The 20329-nt window shown below is 42.1% G+C and overlaps 1 protein-coding gene across 1 annotated transcript in view; it reads left to right on the top strand.

Moving 5' to 3' along the window:
- The window catches only part of LOC140368304 (RIMS-binding protein 2-like), a 71753-nt gene extending 52699 nt beyond the window's left edge, over positions 1 to 19054 (top strand). Inside the window, 11 exon segments of the mRNA XM_072455281.1 lie at positions 387 to 1586; positions 2050 to 2208; positions 2423 to 2569; positions 3387 to 3477; positions 3766 to 3888; positions 4709 to 4875; positions 14177 to 14345; positions 14424 to 14524; positions 14679 to 14750; positions 15529 to 15699; positions 18305 to 19054. Of these exon segments, the coding sequence (XP_072311382.1) occupies positions 387 to 1586; positions 2050 to 2208; positions 2423 to 2569; positions 3387 to 3477; positions 3766 to 3888; positions 4709 to 4875; positions 14177 to 14345; positions 14424 to 14524; positions 14679 to 14750; positions 15529 to 15699; positions 18305 to 18529 (2625 nt within the window). The 3' untranslated portion in view covers positions 18530 to 19054.
- Positions 19055 to 20329: the final 1275 nt, after the last annotated feature.

The raw sequence follows: 20329 nt of genomic DNA, 5'->3' as shown, positions 1-20329 counted from the left end.
TAAGTTTGTCTACCTAAAAACAACATTGATAAAACAAGAAAAGATTCAACATGATATTACATCAGTGAAAGCAGAAGATGCTTTAAAGCACACACACACACACACACACACACACACAGTATGAATGGCATGTTACCAGATTTTTAAATGTGCACTGCCTCCTGCTGGCGGTTCCTCATCTGTACAACTCATGTGTGTAAAAAAAATAGAAAACCCTTTTACACCCTCTAGTGGACAGAATCTTTTTTTATTTTTTAGAAAGATCAAAAATCCACATCTTGATATCTTGAACATCAGAATGATTTAGTTATATGCTTTTTGTTGTTTATATATATATATATATATATATATATATATATATATACTATTTTTTTTTTCCCTCTCAGATTGCTGAGGTCATGTTCCCAATGGCCGACTATGTCGCTGTTGAGCTCAATAGGATCCAGTGCCTGGAGGCGCGGGAAGTCATCGTCCGGACACTGTCTTTACAGGGAGAGTCCCTGGACTCCCAAGTCGCTGTCATTCCAAACAACTTACTCGTGCCTCCCCCTCAACTGGCCCTGCCACCACCCATACACCCCCACCCAGGCCCTCCACCACACGCCCCACCCCACCTCCAATCACCACACCTCCCTCACCCCCAGCCCCAACTTCCCGGACCTCCTATGCCACATGGACAACAACCTCAAGGCCTTCATCCTCCACTACAGGGCTCCCCTCACCAAGGCCCTCACCCTCCGCCCCAAGGCCCTCATCCTCCGCCCCAAGGCCCTCACCCTCCGCCCCAAGGTCCTCATCCTCCACCACAGGGCTCCCCTCACCAAGGCCCTCACCCTCCGCCCCAAGGCCCTCACCCTCCGCCCCAAGGCCCTCATCCTCCACCACAGGGCTCCCCTCACCAAGGCCCTCACCCTCCGCCCCAAGGTCCTCATCCTCCACCACAGGGCTCCCCTCACCAAGGCCCTCACCCTCCGCCCCAAGGCCCTCACCCACAACCCCAAGGACCTCACCCGCCACACCAGGGGCCGCACCCACCACCTCAGGGCCCTCACCCCCATCACCAGGGCCCTCAACCACTGCCCCAAGGTCTTCACCCTCCACCTCAAGGCCCACACCCTCCACCGCAGGGACCTCACCCTCCCCACACACAACCACATCCCAGGCTTCCTCATCCCGGAGGCCACCCACATGTCCAGATGCGACCACCACATCCCCAGCCAGTGCATCTGCAGCCACACCCTACGCACCAAGGTCCTAGACCCCAGCACCAACTGCCTCTGCTCCCCCAGCACCCGCCTCATCCTGTACCTCAGAGACCAGTAAGTGCCAGAGACCTGGATGCCAAAGATCCGGCAGCTCACCACAGAGGAGCTATTCCACCTGGTCAGTCTTGCTGGGATCCACAACGCTCCTCTCAGCCTCTTCCACTCCAAGGCCACACACTGGAAGCCCCTCCCCACCCAAATCCTCGATCGCCCTCTCCACAGCGGATATTACCACAGCCACGTGGGACTCTTATCCCAGACACGGTTGCCAAAGCTATTGCCAGAGAAGCAGCACAAAGAGTGGCAGCTGAAAGTGGCAAGGTTGGAATTAAATATGAATGGCATAAAACGAAAACATGCAATTAGGGTTTATCAAATATACTGAAATTACTGAAGGAAATCTTTAACTTGCTTTGTTATTGGTTAGTTCACAGCTTACAAAAAACATATAGTTATATATATATATATATATATATATATATATCAGGCCTATGTCATAGGCATAAATATGTCATAGAAATGTAAACTCTCTGTTGCTAATCTAAAGTCTCATGGTGACAGGGATAAACAATGTACACAGGGGTGAAATGTTTTTCTGACCCCTCTTTCCCCTCTCCTTTATCTTCACATGAAATCCTTAATACTTACTTATCTAAGCTGTGGAAAGCCAAGCTGCAATACATGATATCTGATGAAAAATTAAATTAAACATATAAAAAAGTGCCTCTTTCTTTCTGAAAATCGAAATATTAAAAAGTACCTTTTTCTTTCTGTATTATGTAAGCAGGGGGAGAGAAGGCCTGGCAGATTCGGAGAGCAGGGTCAGTCATTTCATCCGCACCACTCTGATGAAGAGGAGGAGGATGAGGAAGGCTTTGGACGTGGCCGCAGGAGGGGGCCCTCAGTGGATGAGTTCTTGAGAGGATCAGAGCTGGGCAGGCCGGTAAGAGAAGTACTGATGCACTTTGTCTGTGCAGCGTTCCTGTGTTTGAGTGTGGGCATGTGCATGTCAGGGTAGTGCATGATTTCACCCTCTGTCTCTGTGCGTCTCTCCTGTATCCATCTGTGTGTGCGCTCATATTATTGTGTGCATGGTTTTCTGTGGACTTACACAATGATGTCTGTGTGTTTGTGTTTGTTTGTGTGACTGCCAAAAGCCTCACTATAGTCACAATGAGGAGTATCACAGCGAGAGCAGCCGGGGCTCTGACCTGTCTGACATCATGGAAGAGGATGAGGAGGAGCTATACTCTGAGATGCAGCTGGAGGAGGGACGCCGGCGCAACTCGCACAACACGCCCAAGGTGCTGTTGTTTGCACTTACTCTCAACCCAACAGTCTTTACTGTGATGGCACAGACTCTTAACTATAAACTGCTGCCCTGACTAATACTTAGATGTATTGATTTATGAAGCTTTGGGAACCAAGTACTTCTATCAAGAAGAAGTAGCATATTAATTGGTTGCTAAAAACGGGTTGAAAGGCTTGAGATAGATTCTAGTTTGAGTTATCTCTTTTAGTGCGATTGTTCCATTGATGGAACATATACCATACAATTAAGAAGGCAGATGGATTAGGTGGTGATAATATACTTGCAATAGAAAAGTGAATGCTTTATTTGCATGCTTTTCCAGAAGTTCAGAGGAGATGAACATGCTTAATTAGATTATGGCCATGTCCACATTGTGCACGGAACTATTTCACTGTTCCTCATATACTTACTATTTGATTTATTAATTGAAAAGTGTTACATGAAAAAATAGTGTGGACATGGCTCTCTTACAGTGATACATTTTCTGGCAAAAGAACAGAGGAGACACATGGATTTTCACATCAAACACAGCCGACTGTCACTATTTTATTCATTTACAATATTGCAAACATTTTAGTATTTGACTGTTGCTATAATTTCCTGCAGGCTCGTGCTTGTGTTTGTGTCTGCCGTATGCGTCTGTGTTTCAGTGTGCCTGCCTGTATGCGCTGCATGGTTTGTTTAAACACTGTATGTACAAGTTTGTCTCAAAGTGCTTCTTCACACACACTGTGCAGCTACTGAATGTCCACAGTCCTTAGTGACATGTGTGTGGTTGTGAATGTTTCTCTTGATTAACTCTCTTCCAGGGAAACAATGCAGGTCGACACGACCGGGAGCCGGGCAGAAGAGTCCATCCCACTGGTCCTCAGAGGCGGCCTCTCATGGTGCCCTCCATTGGTCAGTACTGACAATTTGGACAGATCAGATAAACATGTCTTCCATAGTGTTGTACTGTGTGTAAACTCTCATAAACCCTTTTGTCTTTTTGTGTGTTTATGAACCATGCTCATACCATTGCTATGCAGAAAATTATGCAGTCAAAATGGTGAACACAAACAAGTACTTACATACTCAGAAGTCCAAGTCAAGATTCTTTAGAGTTAACACAAAACATTAGCATATTTTGGTCGGAAGTTTGAAGTTTTCTCTGTGACGTAATCACACTGTGATTGGTGTTTCCTGTAGAGGTTACCTCTGAGAATAGTGAGGGCACTCTGACTCCCATCACTGACGATGTTTACTATGGCAAAGGCCGCAACAGGACAAACTCCTCCCGCAGGCACAAGGGCAGTGCCAGGTCTTCCCATGGTACGTCCTACTGCCCACAGTCCTGATTTAAGCACTGCAGCACAGCGAGTAGAGGCCAGGAGCTGTGGGCACATGCCAGTGCCTGCCTCAAATGAATAATAAATAGTATTATTATGCTTCCAGTTACAGCATGACTACACTGCACTGAACTGATAGAGCCACTGGCAAGCTAGTCCTGTGGTTTAGGATGAATTTTCCACAGTTGTGGATGAAACATGCACAAAGAATGCCTCACTGCACTAAAACTCCAGATGCCTGCTTAACCCATTCCCTGGTGGTACAACTGCACCACACCTGTGACTGGATCAGTCATGCATGCTTTGGAAATATACTGGCAATAGACAATACCCAGCATTCACAGAGAATCTATAAGGAAGGAGTATACTTATGATGTTTATTGGTGATGCAGAAGACATCTACTGCTTTTAATGTAATTGAAGCATCACAATAAAACATCTAGTTTCACGTTTCGCTTGTTTATTTGCAAGTGACACAGTTATATATTTTTATCAGTAGATTCCTTGTGTCACTTGCATGTGTCTTGCGTGTTGCTGATATTGTCCCCATAATACAGTTAAATATGTTAATAGTGTGCACCACTGTTTGTCTGATTGCTCATTTGTTTTGTATTGAATGTAAAGACGTTTCTTGGTAATCAAGTGCCTTTTATACTGTAGAAGTTGCATTTAGTTATGTTTTTTAAAATGATTATAATAGTGATGACTTTGCATGCATATATAATATACGAATAAACTGAAATTGACAAAAGTTTTCAAGTTTTCAAAGAGTTGTTCAGTCATTGTTTTGTATCATGTTTCAGATGGCTATAGGGACCGGGATCGCCGCTCACCTTATTATGACGAGTCTGAACCTGAGGAGCCATTTCGGATATTTGTGGCCCTCTTTGACTATGATCCTCTGTCTATGTCGCCAAATCCAGACGCCGCTGATGAGGAGCTGCCCTTTAAAGAGGGACAGATCATCAGGGTACAATACAATCCTTCCCATCTCTTATTATATTTTCTTTATTTTGTTTTGTCAATCAATCAATCATACTTTCACCTTTACTTGAGTAATATTTAGATTGAAGTACCCGTATTTTCCGGAGTATATGTCGCACCAGCCAAAACATGCATAATAGAGAAGAAAAGCCTTTGTTTTACCATCAAAAAGCAATTTTATTTTGAATTCTTGGCAAAATGTGCGGCTTTGCCGCACAGACACCGTGACTCTTTGAATAAAAATGTGGATAACTTTTGATGGTCCACCCCTGAAGATGAGTCTCACCAAATTTCAGGTTAATAGGGCTGACGCCCTGAGGGGGAGGAGTTTGTGAAAGTCTAAAGTGTAAACATGTTCTGGCGATTTCCCCATTGGAATAACATGGAAGGTTTCGGTCATCGTTAAGGCAAAGCCATAACAATTATGACATGGGTCTCATTGACTTTTCTGATGGGGATGCCAAAATTGAGTTGTGTGTCAAATTTCATATAATTTCGCAAAACTAAATATTTAACCTCCATATAAAATCTGTAGGGGGCGCTGTGGCTCCAAATTAATTTATTTCACTTCAAGTAGGTTTAGGGCAAAGAGTTTAACAACTGATTCTAATTTGACGCAATTCGGACTTTATCTGCGCAAACGGCAGAAATGTTAAATTTGGGAGATTTCTGAAATTCTTGCTACAGTTTGCGGCTTTGCCGCACAGAGACCGTGACAGGTATCAATGTAATTTGGATAACTTTTGATGTCCCACTCCTCAGTAGCATTTTCACCAAATTTCAGCTTTTTAGAGCCAACGCCCTGGGAGGAGTTCGTAAAAGTACGACGTTTGGAAAAACTCCAAAATCATGTTTAGCCATTTTTGAAGCAATATGGCCGACATTTGGTTGGGCGGACGGCGTTGCCGTAATAATATTTTTTACTTCTCTTGTCACCATCTACTTCTGCGCCAAATTTCATGATTCTACGATCAGATTTTTTTTGGGTCATTTCCCATCTCTCAATGCATTTTTGGTACATTTGGGGGCGCTGACGCGCCAATTTTTTTTATTTTAGAAAAGGGAAATAGCCAGAATGTAGAGAGGCACGATTTTTAGAGGTGTGAACATTTTTGTGACTTTTCGTCAATGTTCACTGGGTGAAAAATAGGGGGGTTGGTCCCGAGAAGAAGAAGAAGAAGAAATATAGCCGCAAGCGGCAATGATCGGCCCTCGCCACGCCGCCGCCACACCGCCGCCACGCCGCAAGAGGAGGGGGCGCTAACGCGCCCCAATTGTCCTTTTGTTACGCCTACTGCTGAATCTGTGACGCTGTCACATCTTCTCCCCTTTGTTTTACCATCAAAAAGCTATTTTATTTTGAATTCTTGGCAAAATGTGCGGCTTTGCCGCACAGACACCGTGACTCTTTGAATGAAAATGTGGATAACTTTTGATGGTCCACCCCTGAAGATGAGTCTCACCAAATTTCAGGTTAATAGGGCTGATGCCCTGGGAGGAGTTTGTGAAGGTCTAAAGTGTAAACATGTTCTGGCGATTTCCCCATTGGAATAACATGAAAGGTTTCGGTCATCGTTACGGCAACGCCATAACAATTATGACATGGGTCTCATTGACTTTTTTGATGGGGATGCCAAAATTGAGTTGTGTGTCAAATTTCATATAATTTCGCAAAACTAAACATTTAACCTCCATATAAAATCTGTAGGGGGCACTGTGGCGCCAAATGAATTTATTTCACTTCAAGTAGGTTTAGGGCAAAGAGTTTAACAACTGATTCTAATTTGACGCAATTCGGACTTTATCTGCGCAAACGGCAGAAATTTAAAATATGGGAGATTTCTGAAATTCTAGCTACAGTTTGCGGCTTCGCCGCACAGAGACCGTGAGAGGTATCAATGTAATTTGGATAACTTTTGATGTCCCACTCCTCAGTAGCATTTTCACAAAATTTCAGCTTTTTAGGGCCAACGCCCTGGGAGGAGTTCGTAAAAGTACGACGTTTGGAAAAACTCCGAAGTCATGTTTAGCCATTTTTGAAGCAATATGGCCGACATTTGGTTGGGCGGACGGCGTTGCCGTAATAATATTTTTTACTTCTCTTGTCACCATCTACCTCTGCGCCAAATTTCATGATTCTACGATCAGATTTTTTTTGGGTCATTTCCCATCTCTCAATGCATTTTTGGTACATTTGGGGTACATTTGGGGACGCGCCAATTTTTTTTATTTTATAAAAGGGAAATAGCCAGAATGTAGAGAGGCACGATTTTTAGAGGTGTGAACATTTTTGTGACTTTTCGTCAATGTTCACTGGGTGAAAAATAGGGGGGGTTGGTCCCGAGAAGAAGAAGAAGAAAGAATTAAAGCCGCAAGCGGCATCCAACGGCCCTCGCGGGCCGCCGGCCTTCCGGCTCTGCGCTTTCGACTTGATAAAGATGGCGCCCTTATTGTGTGTTGAATAAAAAAAGAACTTGACAGACGGCGACACATTGGACATGGCCAATCCAGTGCAAATGAACACAAGTGTCAGTCAAATTTGCTGCGCCGCCGCACAGAGACCGTAGCACTTGGAATAAAAATATGGATAAGTTTTGATGCCCCGCTTGTGTAGATGATATTCTCCAAATATGAACTTGATCGGACAATCGCCCTAGGAGGAGTTCGTTAAAGTGTGAAGCGTAAAAATGTGGTGATTTGAGCAATTCTATGATTTTCCCATAAGGATAACATGGGATGTTTCTGTCATCGCTACGGTTACGCCGTACAAAATATGACTTTGGCTCTCATACTTGTATGATCAGGATGGCAAATTAGAATTTTGTTCAAAATATCATGTCATTTGGAAAAACTATTGTTTATAGGCCACTCTGAAGGCCAAATAGTCAGAATTCTGGGAAACGTTTGCGGCTCCGTCGCACAGAGACCGTAAAAGCTATCCTTAAAATTTGGATAACTTTAGATGCCCCACTTGTCTAGAGGACGTACACCGATTTTGAGGTCGGTGGGCAAAACGCACTAGGAGGACTTCGTTAAAGTGTAAAACATAAAAATGTGGATATTCGAGAGATTTAGCGGTTTTCCCATAGGGATAACATGGGAGGTTTATGTCATCGCTACGACTACGCCGTAAAAATTAAGGCATTTGTCTGATTGGCTTTTTTGATTGCGACGCCAAAATAGAATTTTGGGTAAATTTTAGAAAATTTTGGTAAAACAAATTTTTGACCTTCAATGTTAATTTAAAGGTAACTCTGTAGGGGGCGCTATCGCGCCCATTTCAATTTTGTCATCATAAACTGGTCCAAACTAGAAAGTTGAACAACTGATTCAAATTTGGTCCTAATCGGACTTGTTTTGATCAAATGGGAACAATTTTTAGATCTGCAATATCCCAAAATAAGTTGTCCAACTTTGCGGCCGCGCCGCACACAGACCGTAAAAGGTATCTCAAAAAATTGGATAACTTTAGATGCCCCACTTGTCCAGAGGACGTACGCCAATTTTGAAGTTGGTGGGCAAAACGCCCTAGGAGGAGTTCGTCAAAGTTTGACGTGAACAAAATGGCTAACACAGCGTGTTTTCATTTTCTAAGGAAGATGGCGGCCATAGGGTAAGTCTGGGGGTGTGGTCACAATGATTTTTTTTTTTTGTCCTCACGAGAGGAATGCGTGTCCCGAATTTCGTAGCTTTACGACAAAGTTGACCTCGGGGCGTCTCCCATAGGCGCAATGTATTTTGACTTTTGTCGGTGGCGCTGTCGCGCCATTTTTTGACAAAAAAAAAAATGGCCCAGAAAAAAATTTTTTTTTCGCCGATTCTGAATTTTGGGCAAAGTTTGGTGAGTTTTTGAGCATGTTCAGGGGGTCAAATTAGAGATCAAAGCGCTGAAGAAGAACAAGAAAAATTAAAGCCGCAAGCGGCATACAACGGCCCTCGCGGGCCGCCGGCCTTCCGACTCTTCTCTCTGCATTTTACAGAGTTGGCGCTAACGCAATTGTCTAAGAACTAAGACAGTGACACATTGGACATGTACAATGCTGTGCTTAACCAGTGCAAATGAAGACAAATATCGGTCAAATGTGCAGCTCCAGCGCACAGAGACCGTGACACTTGGAATAAAAATATGGATAACTTTTGATGCTCCGCTTGTGTAGATGATTCTCCCCAAATATGAACTTGATCGGATAATCGCCCTAGGAGGAGTTTGTTAAAGTGTGAAGTGTAAAAATGTGGTCATTTTAGAGATTTTGCGGTTTCCCCATAGGGATAACATGGGATGTTTCTGTCATCGCTACGGCTACGCTTTACCAAATATGACTTTGGCTCCCATACTTTTATTTTGGGGATGGCAAATGAGAATTGTGTGCAAAATGTCATGTCATTTGGAAAAACTCTTGTTTATAGGCCACTCTGAAGGCCAAATAGTCCAAATTCTGCGAAAAGTTTGCGGCTCAGCTGCACAGAGACCGTAAATGTTATCCATAAAATTTGAATAACTTTTGATGCCCCACTTGTCTAGAGGAGGTACACTGATTTTGAGATTGGTGGGCCAAACGCACTAGGAGGAGTTTGTTAAAGTGTGAAGCGTAAATGTGAACATTTCAAGGATTTGGCGTTTTTCCCATTTGTGACAGTATATTTGCAGCTCCACGGCACAGAGACCGTACCACTTAAAATCAAAATATGGATAACTTTTGATGCCCCGTTTGTGTAGATGATTTTCCCCAAATATGAGCTTGATCGGATAATCGCCCTAGGAGGAGTTTGTTAAAGTGTGAAGTGTAAAAATGTGGTCATTTTAGAGATTTTGCGGTTTCCCCATAGGGATAACATGGGATGTTTCTGTCATCGCTACGGCTACGCTTTACCAAATATGACTTTGGCTCCCATACTTTTATTTTGGGGATGGCAAATGAGAATTGTGTGCAAAATGTCATGTCATTTGGAAAAACTCTTGTTTATAGGCCACTCTGAAGGCCAAATAGTCCAAATTCTGCGAAAAGTTTGCGGCTCAGCTGCACAGAGACCGTAAATGTTATCCATAAAATTTGAATAACTTTTGATGCCCCACTTGTCTAGAGGAGGTACACTGATTTTGAGATTGGTGGGCCAAACGCACTAGGAGGAGTTTGTTAAAGTGTGAAGCGTAAATGTGAACATTTCAAGGATTTGGCGTTTTTCCCATTTGTGACAGTATATTTGCAGCTCCACGGCACAGAGACCGTACCACTTAAAATCAAAATATGGATAACTTTTGATGCCCCGTTTGTGTAGATGATTTTCCCCAAATATGAGCTTGATCGGGCAATCGGCCTGGGAGGAGTTCGTTAAAGTGTGAAGCGTAAAAATGTGGTCATTTTAGAGATTTTGCTGTTTTCCCATTTCTGACATATATTTGCGGGTCCGCCACACAGAGACCGTAGCACTTAGAATCAAAATATGGATACGTTTTGATGCCCCGCTTGTGTAGATGATATTCTCCAAATATGAACTTGATCGGACAATCGCCCTAGGAGGAGTTCGTTAAAGTGTGAAGCGTAAAAATGTGGTGATTTGAGCGATTCAACGATTTTCCCATAAGGATAACATGGGATGTTTCTGTCATCGCTACGGTTACGCCGTACAAAATATGACTTTGGCTCTCATACTTTCATGATCAGGATGGCAAATTAGAATTTTGTTCAAAATATCATGTCATTTGGAAAAACTCTATTGCTTATAGGCCACTCTGAAGGCCAAATAGTCCGAATTCTGGGAAACGTTTGCGGCTCCGTCGCACAGAGACCGTAAAAGCTATCCTTAAAATGTGGATAACTTTAGATGCCCCACTTGTCTAGAGGACGTACACCGATTTTGAGGTTGGTGGGCAAAACGCACTAGGAGGAGTTCGTTAAAGTGTGAAACAGAAAAATGTTGATATTCGAGAGATTTAGCGGTATTCCCATAGGGATAACATGGGAAGTTTATGTCATCGCTACGACTACGCCGTAAAAATTAAGGCATTTGTCTGATTGGCTTTTTTGATCGGGACGCCAAAATAGAATTTTGGGTAAAGTTTAGAATATTTTGGTAAAACTAATTTTTGACCTTCAATGTTAATTTAAAGGTCACTCTGTAGGGGGCGCTATCGCGCCCATTTCAATTTTGTCATCATAAACTTGTCCAAACTAGAAAGTTGAACAACTGATTCAAATTTGGTCATAATCGGACTGGTTTTGATCAAATGGGAGCAATTTTTAGACCTGCAATATTCTTAAATAAGTTGTCCAACTTTGCGGCTGCGCCGCACACAGACCGTAAAAGGTATCTCCAAAAATTGGATAACTTTAGATGCCCCACTTGTCCAGAGGACGTACGCCAATTTTGAAGTTGGTGGGCAAAACGCCCTAGGAGGAGTTCGTCAAAGTTTGACGTGAACAAAATGGCTAACACAGCGTGTTTTCATTTTCTAAGGAAGATGGCGGCCATAGGGTAAGTCTGGGGGTGTGGTCACAATGATTTTTTTTTTTTGTCCTCACAAGAGGAATGCGTGTCCCGAATTTCGTAGCTTTACGACAAAGTTGACCTCGGGGCGTCTCCCATAGGCGCAATGTATTTTGACTTTTGTCGGTGGCGCTGTCGCGCCATTTTTTGACGAAAAAAAAAATGGCCCAGAAAAAACAAAATTTTTCGCCGATTCTGAATTTTGGGCAAAGTTTGGTGAGTTTTTGAGCATGTTCAGGGGGTCAAATTAGAGATCAAAGCGCTGAAGAAGAACAAGAAAAAAAATAATAATATTTTTAGCAAAAACAATATAGCCGTTTCCACTATAACAACAAATTATACATCGTTTGAAAGCTCTAAGCCTTCCCGATGCCGCCATGGGGTGGAATCATCATTACGAGCGCTTACGCGCTCGTCACTCCCTATTCCGTCGGGATGCCCCGCCCACTCCCCATGGACTTCCATTGATTTGAGCAGATACAAGCATGGCCCATGCCTGCGGCATGGATTCTCGCATACGGGACAATGCCAGGAGGGTTTTTGAAGGAATGCAGCGCTTCAACAATTAGTGAATGGGCTACGCCCATTCACTAATTGTTGACTATTTCTGTCATAGCAGGAGTAAGTATGCATGATCCATGCCTTCGGCATGGGCTAGTTCACTGTACTTGCCAGGGGCGACGGGGCACCAAACATGCGGGCTGTGCCCGCATGTTTGGTCAGACAGTTGCAACGCTGCCTTCGGCAGCGTTGCGGGAGCAATAGGCCCTCCGCCCTGCTGGGGCTCGGGCCTAATAATATTCCGATGCGAAAACAATGTTTCCCATTTTTCAAATATCATAAACTATACATTTTCGGAAAGCGCTCGCGCTTTCCTACCTCATGGTGTGGGTCCCTGGTCACTGACGGGTACTTTCGTTAATTTTGAGTGGGCTCCGCCCACTTTGTGTTTTTGGCCCTCTATACAGTAATAATGTTCAATTTTTGCATTACATGCTTATATGCACGGAACATGCAAGAGATGGGGAACGTATTCGTGAGCTACTTAGCGCAAATGAGTGCTTTATATGGGGATATCCCAATGTAAAGTGCTCGTTTAGTGCTCGTTTAGCACTCAATGTAAAGTGCTCGTTTAGTGCGCACTTTTGCACGGGCTTCGCCCGTTTACAACGGTAATGTTCCATTTTCCTACTACTAATTAGTATGCACGGGGCGTGCATGAGTGAAGGAGTGCGTTAGTGAGTGTGTGGAAGTGGGCGAGCGCTTCGCGCTCGATTTCGTGCGCACTACGTGCGCACTTTCGCAGCCGTGCTTCGCACGGCCTTACGAGATTAATAGGCCTCTCGCCAGCTTGTGGCGCTCGGGCCTAATAATATTTTTAGCAAAAACAATATAGCCGTTTCCACTATAACAACAAATTATACATCGTTTGAAAGCTCTAAGCCTTCCCGATGCCGCCATGGAATCCTTCGCGCTGCTCTTGTCAACAATGAGTGAATGGGCTACGCCCATTCACTCATTGTTGACTATTTCTGTCATAGCAGGAGTAAGTATGCATGATCCATGCCTTCGGCATGGGCTAGTTCACTGTACTTGCCAGGGGCGACGGGGTACCAAACATGCGGGCTGCGCCCGCATGTTTGGTCAGACAGTTGCGGGAGTAATAGGCCCTCCGCCCTGCTGGGGCTCGGGCCTAAATATTAACAGATTAGAGAACATGGTGAATAGGTGTACGTATGCTAACGTAACACCTTCAGCTACATGAGGCACAGACAGAACTGTGGTAAGTGTCTGGTATGTTAACGTAACATATTAACAGTTATTCAGATAACTATAGCATAAAGAACATGCTAACAAGTTTACCAAAGCATCAGTTTTACCCCAAATCACTAAATCCATTGAATTCTTCTTCCTCGGTGTCACTTCTAAACACAGTGTTGGGAAAGTTCACTTTCTACATGAACTAGTTCAGTTCATAGTTCACACATTTTAAAATGAACTAGTTCAGTTCATAGTTCATAATTCAAAATTTTTAACTAACTTCACAGCTCCAAAAAATGAACTAGTTCAGTTATTTTTTTCAATATTATGCTATAATGTTTCTAAATTATTTCCACAGCCCATATACTGGCCATATGCTGCCTTTGGTTAAAGGCAGCAATTATTGTATTAGTTTAATGCTGAAACTATGTGTCAGATTTCATCTACATATCCAATTTTGAATCCTTACCCAGGATTTACATTCACACTGAAGGGACAGACTTCCCCACAGGTAACGTAACTGGTCGTAGGGCGACTCTTGTGACTCTGTTGCTGTCGCGTTCATGCTGCTTTTTGTTTTAATGCGCATGCGCAGTGCGGTGCGACATGCGAAATCTCTGTCTGCGCTATCGACCTCTACAACTTCAGAGCTCTCACACTTGCCAGACATAAGCTCTGGATGGGCAACACAACGGTGTGTTTTTCACCTGGAAGTCTCTAGAAATCTGACACTTTATTGAACAAAATTAAAAAAGAATGAACGTGCCGTTCACAGACACCAGAATGCTTTATTTTTCATAATGTTGATGTATACCAGAGAATGTACATTATTTAATGTTGGGCTGGGCAAATACACCATTTGTACATAATAATGAAGCTGATCACTCTATTTTAGCACAACCCACTGATTTGTTTCAGGTCTATCAAATTATGTTTAGATGTGTTAGATTTGTTAACCTTCATCTTATCTACCTCACTGGGCATGGCCAAGAAAAGGAAAATCTTAAGTATTGTCTGATCATTTTTCAAACGTTTCCCAGATCTATGGTGATAAAGACACGGATGGGTTCTACAGAGGAGAGGTGAGGGGCCGAATGGGGCTCATTCCTTGTAACATGGTGTCAGAGATCCGCGCCGAAGACGAGGAGACCATGGACCAGCTTATCAAACAGGGCTTCCTCCCTCTCAGCACCCCTGTCGATCGAATAGGTACCAATCAAGTCATACTGTACAGATGCAGCTAAATTCAGTTATGAATATATATTTATGTGTGTTTTGCTACTAAAGAGCACAACAGAAAAGGCCTTCGCCGCGACCAGGCGTCAAGAAGAATGGTAGCATTGTATGATTATGACCCCAGAGAGAGCTCCCCTAATGTTGATGTTGAGGTAATACTCTGTACTTTAATCAGACATTTCCTTTTTCCATTTATCATATAGAAACGTATACTGCAGCAAAGCTCAAATGTTTATTAGTAACAATTCTATACAGTCAAGGCTTATTTATTTAGTCAATAAATCCTATCCTCTTGTTTTCTGATAGGCTGAGCTGACCTTCTGTGCTGGTGATATCCTTGCTGTGTATGGAGACATTGATGAAGATGGCTTTTATTATGTAAGTAAAGTGTTGCGTGAGTTGAATTTGTTTAGATAAGAGAGATTTATTTCATTCTTGCACTGAAAGCTGTCCTTGTTGACGAGTTGCCTCTGGGAGCTAAAGGAACTCTTCATGCAGTTTTTTTTTTTTACATCTGTGTTGCTCCTCAAATAATGATTGAGTTTCCACATGTTCGTAGAATGCACCAGCCAGTGGCTTTAAAGGATGGGTCAAATGCAGGGTGTAAAGTGTACCTAACTTTAACAGTTTTGATATGAATGAATTGGAATCTGGATGATTTTAGTTGAGTTTTGAACTCGGAAAAGGGGTGGCATTCAATAGGTTTATACTTCTTCCCACTTCCCTTTTTGAGAAATGATTTTTTTATGTTTCTCCCTATGACTTGTAATTGACTATATGCTATTAACATACTCGAATACATTCATTATTTTTGATAAGTTGTTTAACACATTTTGCATTCTGTAGAGAGCTCAACAGTGGCCGCCCACCGCGAGAAGAAGTACACATTTGTTTTTCCCATAGACTTTTATAGTAACGTTTAACAACACAATTATTTGGACATTATAAGATAAGATAAGATAAGATATTCCTTTATTGTCCCACATGGTGAAATTTCATTGATGCAACGCAGGTAGATACAGAGGTAGATACAGAAGAAAAGAACAGATCACTTATAGGAAGTTTGAAAAACACTTTCAGTAGAAGATTTATGTTGAAATATATTACAATGCCATTATGCTCAACCAAAATGGACTCATGTAAACTGTATTTCCAGGGCGAGATGAATGGCCACCGTGGTTTGGTTCCTTCTAACTTCCTGGAAGAAGTGCCTGATGACGTGGAGGTGTATTTGACCGATACTCCGTCCCACTACCCCCAGGAAGAGCCTGCCAACAACCGGCCCCCAAACAACTCGTTCAGCAGCACGGTCCCGGAGGGCAAACGGGTACATCATCATCGCCGCTCTCAGCGCTAGGGCCCTGTGTCCATCCATCTTCCGCCCTCTCTCTTGATTTGCGTCTCTCGCTTCTGTGTGCTGTTCATTGTGTTTGTTTGTCCATGTGGTGACAGTGGTGACTCGTCTTACAAACTAACAACCTCTCCCTACTACTGCTACTACTTCTACCCGCTCCCCTCCCCCTCCGGCCCCCTTCGGAAAGAGAGGGACGAAAATCCAATCAAAACCCTTTCTGAGTCTCAGACAAGGACGAAGCAAAGCCTGACACGGACAGAGAGACGCTTTGTGGATGAGTTTTGCATGTAGCACTGGTTAAGGAGGACTTGGAAAAAAAAAGGCTCTGACGCGAGAGAATTTGCACTGAAACACAAAATTGAATTGTGGTTATTGTGTATAAGTTATTTATTATTATTTATCACAGATTGCTATCCAGTAACACAAATCAAAGAGGAAGCATGCCTTTTTCAAAAGTACAACTTGATACGTTTTATATCTTTCTTGGCTGTATTTCCTTAAAAAAAAAAAAAAAGGCTTTCTTTCTTGATGTAGATAGCACACACGTCAAACAATCTATTTTTCAGCCCTGTTGTCAGTGGATTTGCCATGTTTGCTCTGAGCTCGACAGACTAAACTAACCGCAGCGCTGAGGCATCCATTCTGTATTGTTATAAGAGAACAATAAAGGAAGGAGAATTGGATACTAAAAGCTCTCTCTTTGTTCTCCGTGTCCTTGTGTTGGTGTTGTTGCTGTTTTCGTGGTTATTTTGAGTTCTCATAGTGGTGTGGGTTTTTTACCGACAGTGACTACGCTGCCACATCTGATTTATTTATTTTTTGGTTTTTCCCCACCTGCTTGGCAAAAAAAAGAAAAAGAAAAAAAAAAGAGGAAGATTGTTCATTTCACACCATAAGTGGCTCTGTCTGCAACTTGAGATACCAAACTCGACTCGCTCTAATGCACACGGCTGGTGGTCACAAACGTCCTGTAAAACACCATTGCAATAAGTGATTGTGTTTTTGTTTAAGCAAAATTTAAACGCCTATTTCGAATGATCTACTGTATACATCTAGCTCATGCATTAGAAGAAAAGACTGGTATCTACAGTTGTGTTGCTAGGTGTTGTTTTGTAATTGACTGTACTTTATGTTCCCTTTGTGGCTAAACAATGGTAAAAGTCTCCGGCTCTGTGATGTGCAGTGTTTGACTTTTCTCTCTTCTTTGGCGTTATGTACAGTGTCTGTGAGTGATGATATTTCTCCTTACCCATAACGATGGACACACCACTAATACTGTTTATACAGAGATATTAAATACATCTATGTTGACTACCTTGCTAAAAAACATACAATGAGGGCTGCCTACTCTTTTTAGTTGCACTCTTTTGTTCTTTCATCTTTATGTCTATAATATTTGACAACTGTGATGCAATAATCCATATTGTAGATAGGGGGAAAGGCTTCAGAGGTAGGTCTTGCTTATATAAATATTGTCCAGATGATTACCTCTGAAGCTTTTCTGCTGTGGACCACGTCTGGATGAATGAGGGATTACACCAAATGAATAGTAAACTGCTTGTTTTGTTCTAATCTGGATTTTGCAGTTCATGAAATTGGACATATTGTGCAGCCCTATTTGGAATAAGCGGTTTGATGTCATTGATTTTTAAGTGTAGAATAGTTTCTCACATTTATCTGTGTAGACTTATTACAATTGAACTAAAGCACTTGTTTATGAATGTAATTAAAGACAGGGTAGTGAATTCATGTGTAAAGATTACAAATGAAAAATGCAGAGCCACTGTGGTTTTAGAAATGTACAAGCATCAGATAATTATTCTGAACCGGCCAAAAGTGCAATCATCGTTTCAATTGTTTTATATGCCTCGTCTCTTAAAGGAACAAACTATTTTTATAGCCATTATCCTGTAGCTCAACATTACAAGGTTTGTAGGAACAGAAGACGTGTAAGATTAATCGAAATTTGAATTGATGCAAAACGTACCATAATTTCATTCCCAAACGACAAACTATCCTTTATGTCTTATTCTGCATAAAATCTGCTAAATCTGTAGTTTAGATCTGTACAAACATATTTTAAGATACAGGAGAGTCTATTCCAGTGTTTTTTGTTAAAATGTTTAAAATGTGAACTTTTAATAATGAGATACTGTTCAAATATAATTGAAAATCTAACTGCAATTGCGATTAAATAATGTTCTGAAATTGTGCAGCCCTATCATAGGGTACATTAGAGCATAACGTCTCATTACATTTATTATTATATTAGGCCTGAGAACCACAAGCTGGCGAGAGGCCTATTAGGTCCATAAGAGTTAGTTATTATTACTATTATCATTATTTATGATTATAGTGTATTTCTATAGTACTTTTTCACCTTCAAGGCCCATTTATGAGAATCCATATGAGCTGTAAAACTCAAACATTGATGTACGACTGGGCAGTTTAAACAAAAGGTTTGAACACTATCTTTGGGAAGAGTATAATTTTTGATGAGGAAACCCTTGTGAATCTCGTTTCCTTTGTAATCCCCGCCTGCTCTGCCTCCGCACCTCCCCACTGCTTCTCTCCTCAGGTTCCCACCGAAGCCACCGACACAGTCACCAACGACACGACACCCGTCCGAGCGCCGTCCCCCATAGTGCGCCCCCTTCTGCCGGGCACCATGAGGCCCCTGAGCCCAACCCGGGGCCGCCACCTCCCCATGGACCCCAGAGACCCGCAAGATCTGAACAGGAAGAAGAAAGGACTGCTGTCTAAAGGGAAGAAGCTGCTCAAGAGACTGTCCCCTGTGAAATGAGAGAAGACGCTGCACTTCTATGGGCTCTGTACATTGCATTGACACAATCAGTACAGCAGAGTGTAGTCGTCTCATGGAGTGAATTATTACAATATAACCAATTCTTCATATGTGGTGGTGACGGATATCAATCGATTCTGTACAGAAGCGTGCCAAACTCGATGAAGTTCTCCCTCAGAAGTTGCAATTAGACAGAAGAACATGTTACTGTGATGTGAGTGACTTAAAAAGGATAAAAGATAAATAACTAGGATTTTCATGACATACTAGAAACAAACTCAATTACAAAAGGTTTGGAGAAAGTTTAAAGGAAAGGAAAGGGAGTTTAAAAGAAAAGATTATTTCAGTCACATTAGATCATAATCAGAACAATAAAATATAGATATTGTTTTAATAACACTGCAGATAAACGTTTGTGTCTTAATGACCATACTTTTGCACATAGACATGACAAGAACAACTTTCAAGCAATTAGTGGTGAAAGAAGTACTCAATTGTGTTACTTAAGTAAAAGTACATTTACAAGAGCAAGTAAAAGTTGTAAAAAAATGTCCTATGTAAGTGTTTTGAAGTACCCATTTAAAACATTTAGAGTAAAAATATAAGAAAGATTTGGAAAACTGTTAAAAGCTTTAAATGTGGGGATTTTGACAAAGAATTGTACTGATTTCTTGTCAAGTCAATAAGAATCAATCCTAGTGAATTGTATGTATTTATTTTTGTTTGCTCAAAGCTGGGGCTTGAACATAAGACCTTTAGGCAGACTAAAAAAAGAAATAATACAAAACTTTACACTTTTCTGTCCAGTCAAAACAATAAGTGCAGTAGTACCGATACCTGTGCTCAAATGTACTGAAGGAAAAGTGAAAAGTATCTACTATAAAATGACTTGACTGAAGTACAAAACATTGTAAACATTTACGAGAACGGTTTTGTTCTTTGTCTACTGGGAGTGTTTCAATTTATTTACCTCTTTTTATAAAGTCCAAACTTTTTGTCAATTGAGTTTGCATTTTCCCCTCCATTATATTCTTTTTACTGTATAATTTATTTGAATCAGGGTAATTACCTAGTTATAAATACAAAGACAGTTTTAAATGAAATGTTGGAGCAAAGAAAATCGAAGTTCAGTTATTTCAAGGCATTTCATAAGTAATGCTGGCTGCTAACATTACACAAAGGCTTTATTTGATGCAATAGGTAGCATTGTGGACGGAGGGAATGTGTACGTCTATGTGGTTATAAGAGAGCTTTTTGATGTAAACAAGGGGAAAATTGGGCATTAACCTCAAGCAGGAGCAGAACGCCAGACAAGCTCAGTCTGTCTCTGTGGCCTTTATGAAAAAAAGAAAAGAAAAAAGATGGTGACATTCCTCATCTAATTGCAGTTGACAGTGTTGATTTACCGCATCTTCTCCTTCCCCTCCAGTGACGGGTCGCCTCGCTCTCCCCCGCACTCTCTCGCTCTCCGCCTAAATGTCTGTCGCTGTCAGAGCTGTCATCAAACGCCTAGTTCCAGACTTAACTGTGCATCTATCTTCCTATCGCACAAAGGTGGGCGTTGATTGGTGGGAATTTGTTTGCCGTGTCTTATGTAAGTTCATGTCGCGCACCTTTCTGAGAGGCCACGGAGGTGGAGAGGCCACTGTTAGTAGTGACGCGCTGCTACCTCCACAGGCATCTTTTGTTGACTCTAGTTCAAGTCAGAGCCTGTAAGTCCTCGAAGAAACCACAGATGTCAAAAGGGTTGTGTCTGCGCTTTTTTTCCCCCCGAAGTGTCTCCTAAAGTCAAATTTGAGT

This window comes from Eucyclogobius newberryi, unplaced genomic scaffold (assembly GCF_026437365.1).
Source record: "Eucyclogobius newberryi isolate DKJ021-1_F unplaced genomic scaffold, fEucNew1.0.hap1 SCAF_2, whole genome shotgun sequence".
NCBI lineage: Eukaryota > Metazoa > Chordata > Actinopteri > Gobiiformes > Gobiidae > Eucyclogobius > Eucyclogobius newberryi.
The sequence above is the reverse complement of the archived record's forward strand: the minus strand, read 5'-3'. Positions and strand labels throughout refer to the sequence as shown.